Consider the following 5,312-nt stretch of genomic DNA (forward strand, 5'->3'; position numbering starts at 1 on the left):
ACATATAACTAACATCAAAAAATAAAAAATATCTTATGTTACAAATGCATCTAGCACTTGAACTGTGAATGACATTAGACCACCTAATTTAGACCACCTACATCTTAGTCCGGCGACACTATAGTCTAGACGACGACCCTTATAAAAAAAATAGTTCATGTTACACTCGTAATAATATACTTTATGAATTCTTAACATGGCGGGCACCTTGAAATAATACTAATATTATTTCGAAACTAAAGATACATTAATTATAAGCCTAATAATATAAGTAATTAAAAAAAAGTAATTTAAACTTCACTAACTCATGTCACTAATTGAAAGTTATTAAATTGTATTAAATTGTTTGTCATAAATTGTTCTGTTCTATTATTTTGTACACTTCACTTAGTTTATTAATTCACATGATTGTGTTCATTATCAATGGGTAAAGCACAAACCTTAGTGGCAGCTCTTTTGAAAACGTTATTTTGAACTTTCACTGTCACTACACGCACTTCCTTATCTAGTCCTGGATGCACCTCGATAATGCGACCTAATTGCCAATTCAGTGGAGGTACATTATCTTCTCTGAGAAGTACCATGGTTCCGACCTTTAATGATTGGTTTGCACGGCCTGTGCGTTTTGTCCTACTCTGCAACTCCGAAATGTATTCCTTATGCCAGCGTTTCCAAAAATGTTGTGCCAAACGCTGCAGGTGCTGGTAGCGTCCTAGTCTGTTTTCAGGAATGTCAAGTACATTTGGGTCGGGAATAGATGTTAAGGATTTTCCAATTAAAAAATGGCCAGGAGTCAATGGATTTAAATCATTAGGATCGGAACTCAAAGGAGAAATTGGCCTGGAATTTAAAATAGCTTCGATCTGTGCTAAAATTGTATAGAAATCTTCAAAGGTAAGGCATGCATTTCCTAAAATTCGCTTTAAATGCGACTTACATGATTTTATACCGGCTTCCCAAATACCTCCAAAATGGGGTGATTTAGCAGGAATAAAATGCCAATTGATGCCGTCGTCACTTAATGATTTCATAACATTGCTAAGGTTAGTTTTGCGCAAAAAATTAGCTAATCTTTTAATTTCCGACGATGCCCCGACAAAATTTGTTCCGTTGTCTGAATAAATGTTAGTGGGTTTTCCCCGACGTGCGATGAATCGTCTGAGTGTAGCTAAAAAGCATTCTGATGTTAAATCCGATACCAGTTCTAAATGAATGGCTCGCGTACTAAAACAAATAAATAAGCATATATACCCTTTAATTTTTTTATACCCTCTAGTACGACGATCTCTCAACATAATCGGACCTCCAAAGTCCACGCCGCAATTCGTGAATGGCAAATGGGGAGTGACGCGGTTTTTTGGTAAATCGCCCATTAATGGGGAAGTAGAAGTAGGATTAACCTTGAAGCAGATAACGCATCTTCGTATAATACCTTTAAACAGATTTCTACCGTTGATTGGCCAATATGTCTCTCTGAGCGTATGTAACAAGTGTTGCGCTCCAGAATGAAAAGATTTGATATGTTCATATCTGGCAATCAATGATGAAAGTGCATGATTTTTAGGTAGAACCATTGGGTGACGCTTATCGTAACCTAAGTCAGACAACTTTATTCTACCGCCAACTCTCAAAATACCGTTTTCGTCTAAAAATGGGTTGAGAGATTTTAAATCTGATTTAGTTTTTATTGGCTCGTGGTTTGATAGAGACTCTATTTCATTTTTGAATCTTTCACGTTGTGCTAATTTAATTAATCTTACGCGAGCATCATTAATTTCGGTGGTTTTTAATTCACCGTGGATACAGTCGCCCTTGTTCTTGGCCTTGTTCTTGCAATTTTTAAGGAACCGAACACAATATCCAATGACCATAACTAACTTTGTATATGATGAATACATATTAAATATATTAGTTGTGGTTTGTTCTATTACTGTTAACGAAACATGTTTAATTTCTTCTTCGGTTTCTGATATGAAATCTGCGCCAAAAGAAAGTTTGTCAGTGGTATTCAACCAAGATGGACCAAACCACCACAAATCTGAATTAATTAATACTTCCGGTAACATTCCTCGCGAAATTAAATCGGCAGGATTATCTTCTGATCTAACATGGTACCAATTGTTTGGATCCGTATTGGTTTGGATCTCCGAAACCCTATTAGCAACAAACGTTTTCCACTTGCGGGAAGGCGATTTAATCCATGCTAGTACTATTTTTGAATCGCTCCAAAGCATTTCGCGATTAATGGAAATTTCTAAATTATCTTTAACTTTATTAACTAATTTTGATAATAAATGAGCCGCGCATAATTCTAAACGCGGCAATGTGATGTTTCGTAACGGAGCAACCCGCGATTTTGCCGCTGCAATATGTACTGAGCAATCCATGTTATTATTAATAGTTTTTATGTATACACAAGCACCGTAGGCGCTTTCAGATGCATCGGCAAATCCGTGTAATTCACAAATGATAGGATGGTGCAAATACATATGTCTATTAATATTGATGTTATTGATAAATTTTAAATTATTACAAAATTGTGACCATGTTTTGGTTATTTTTGATGGTACTTCTTCGTCCCATGATAATTTGCACTTCCATAACTCTTGCATGATTAATTTTGGAATTATAACTACTGGCGCTAACAGGCCTAATGGATCATAAATTTGAGCCGTAGTGGCTAATATTGTCCTCTTACTGATTTTATTACTTATAGTGATGCTGTCTGTTGTATATGCAAATTTATCAGAGTACGAATTCCATACCATCCCTAAAGTTTTAATTTGTTTCTCGCTGAAATTTACGATATAATCTTCACTTTGAAAGGCTACGTGATTGCTATTAAATTTTCGTAGATTAAACTTGGCTTGATTCAAAATTTTTAATAAATTTTGCTTTATAGTTTTTAACTGCGGTAGAGTATCTGCTCCGGTAATTAGATCATCTACATAGAAATCCTTTCTAATTATTTCACATTCAATGGGGTAAGTTTCATAATTTTCCTTGCACAATTGTTCAAGACATCTTATGGCCAAAAATGGAGCAGATGCTGTACCGTACGTTACCGTATTTAATTCGAAACATTTTATAGAATCATTAGAATTATCGCGCCAAAATATTCTCTGAAACTTCCTATCATCCTTGTGAATTATAACTTGCCGATACATCTTTTCGATATCAGCTGTCAAAGCGTACTTGTGCCGTCTAAATCTTAAGAGAATGGAAAAGATATCCTTTTGTATCGTCGGCCCTACTGCTTGTAAGTCATTGAGTGACCGACCGTTACTTGTCTCACATGAGGCGTCAAATACCACCCTCAGCTTGGTGGTTAAGCTTTCCTTTTTAATCACCGGATGATGAGGCAAATAATAAGCGTTTGTTGGTTCTCGAAATTCATTAACCTCTCGCATATGACCTAATTTTAGGTATTCATCTATGAAGTTTTTATATTCTTTGAACAATTCTGTATTAGCCTTAAAACGTTTTTCGAGAAGAGCGAATCGTTTCAATGCAATTTGTTTCGAATTTCCTAATTCAATTTTATTATATTTAAAAGGTATTCGAACGACAAATCGTCCGTCAAAATTTCTATTAGTATGTGCCACAAAATGACGTTCACATTCTAATTCACAATCACTAAAACAATTTGCATTTTCAACTTTCTCTAATTCCCAAAATTTTTCTACATTGTTATTTAAAATTGAAATTTCTGAGAAGTTACAAAACGTTTTATTTGTTAAATCATGTGATTGAATTGTTCCCGAAATAATCCACCCTAATGCAGTATTTTGCAAGATCGTGTTAGTCTTGGGCAATTTAATAAATCTGCTCCCAATAACATATCGATCCTACCACTGATATTAAAATTTGGATCGGCTAATTTTATACCGGGAGGAATTTTCAAAATGTTTGTTGAAAACGAAACCGAAGGCATATGACTTGTTATTGACTTTAAAATTAAACATGATATGTTGCTTGAATACGAATTTATATTTGATTTAACCGAAACTTCTGTTTTGTGACTAACATCCGATAAAGATTGACTAATACCTGAAACGGACATCTTTATCGGTTGTGATTTTAAAGAAAGTTTTTTTGAAAATTCCTGCGTTATAAAATTAGATTGTGAACCGCTATCCAACAAGATTCTAGCTGGAACCCAAGCGCCGTTCTTATTCAATGCTGATATGACCGCTGTCGAAAGTAAGACGTGTGATTTAATTTCATTACTAAAAAATGATGTGCTAGGTACAGCATCATTTGAGGGTTTTTTCGATGGCTCTTCGCAATGCAACAGGGTATTATGTTTTTCGTGGCAAACTACGCAACGAAATGAAGCTGGGCAATTATCAATATGGTGATTTGTATTTAAGCAATTAGTACATACATTTAATTGATTTGCTCGCGATATTCTCTCCTTCACTGTTAGTTTTTTAAAATCCTCACATTTGAATAATAAGTGACGTTTCTTGCATAATACACATTGCATTGCGTTCGAGATCGCATATGATTTTGTAATTCTGTCAGTTCTTAATGGCACTTGTTTATGGGATTTGATACTTGGAACCTTATCATAGTGGAGCGATTCAAAAACCTGGCACCGATAATCCAGAAACTTTACCAGATCGGAAAATTTTGAAATGTCCGAACTTTTATTGTTGGATAGCTCCCATTCGCGACGAGTTTCCGAATCCACCTTACTTAACATTAAATATATAATCAATGAATCCCAATTATTGACAGGCTCACCTAACGCTTCTAAACAACGTAAATTTTTATTGAAGCTATCCACTAACTTTCTTAACTGTTGTAGAATCTCAGCTGTTCCGTTCGGCTTGCTTTGTCCTCGCGGTGCTAACACTTGTTGTTAGCTTTTTTGTTAAACTTATTTATTATATTTAATAATTTGATTTATTATTAATTGAATTTTATAATGGAAATACTATTATTCTTTTGAATATAGTAATTTATTTGTGATTTTATTAAATTTAATCACTGAATTTTAATCATTTATTTGTGGTATTATTAAATTTAATCATTCTCATTCTATTAATTTTATTTTAATTTAATAATAACTCACTTGAATTTATTAATTTTATTACTGATATTATAAACTAATCACTTGAATTATTAATATTATTAAATTTAATCATTTGCACTATAGATTTGATTTTAATTTAATAATTTACTTTAATATTTTAGCGGACTGTATGTTGCTGGTTGATTAATTTATTTGAACGTCCAAAAGATCACTTAAAATTATTAATATTGTTTATTTGTGTCCTTTGGAAAGTTGTAAAAGTCCAAATGAT

The 5,312-nt window shown here is 33.5% G+C and overlaps 2 protein-coding genes across 2 annotated transcripts; both read right to left on the reverse strand.

Annotated features, from left to right (window-relative positions):
- Window positions 1–395: 395 nt before the first annotated feature.
- On the reverse strand, window positions 396–2,234 carry LOC113365449. The gene has a single exon (XM_026607007.1). The coding sequence runs from the start codon at window positions 2,232–2,234 to the stop codon at window positions 396–398; it is 1,839 nt and encodes a 612-aa protein (XP_026462792.1).
- Window positions 2,235–2,460: 226 nt separating this feature from the next.
- LOC113365450 lies at window positions 2,461–4,489 on the reverse strand. Its single transcript, XM_026607008.1, has 3 exons — window positions 4,051–4,489; window positions 2,571–3,709; window positions 2,461–2,493 (listed from the first exon to the last, which is right to left on the reverse strand). The coding sequence occupies exons 1-3, from the start codon at window positions 4,487–4,489 to the stop codon at window positions 2,461–2,463; spliced, it is 1,611 nt and encodes a 536-aa protein (XP_026462793.1).
- Between the last annotated feature and the right edge of the window lie 823 nt (window positions 4,490–5,312).

The sequence above is a fragment of the Ctenocephalides felis genome, unplaced genomic scaffold (genome assembly GCF_003426905.1).
Source record: "Ctenocephalides felis isolate EL2017-DRISC unplaced genomic scaffold, ASM342690v1 CF-g0.4_SCAFFOLD_01016, whole genome shotgun sequence".
Taxonomy (NCBI): domain Eukaryota; kingdom Metazoa; phylum Arthropoda; class Insecta; order Siphonaptera; family Pulicidae; genus Ctenocephalides; species Ctenocephalides felis.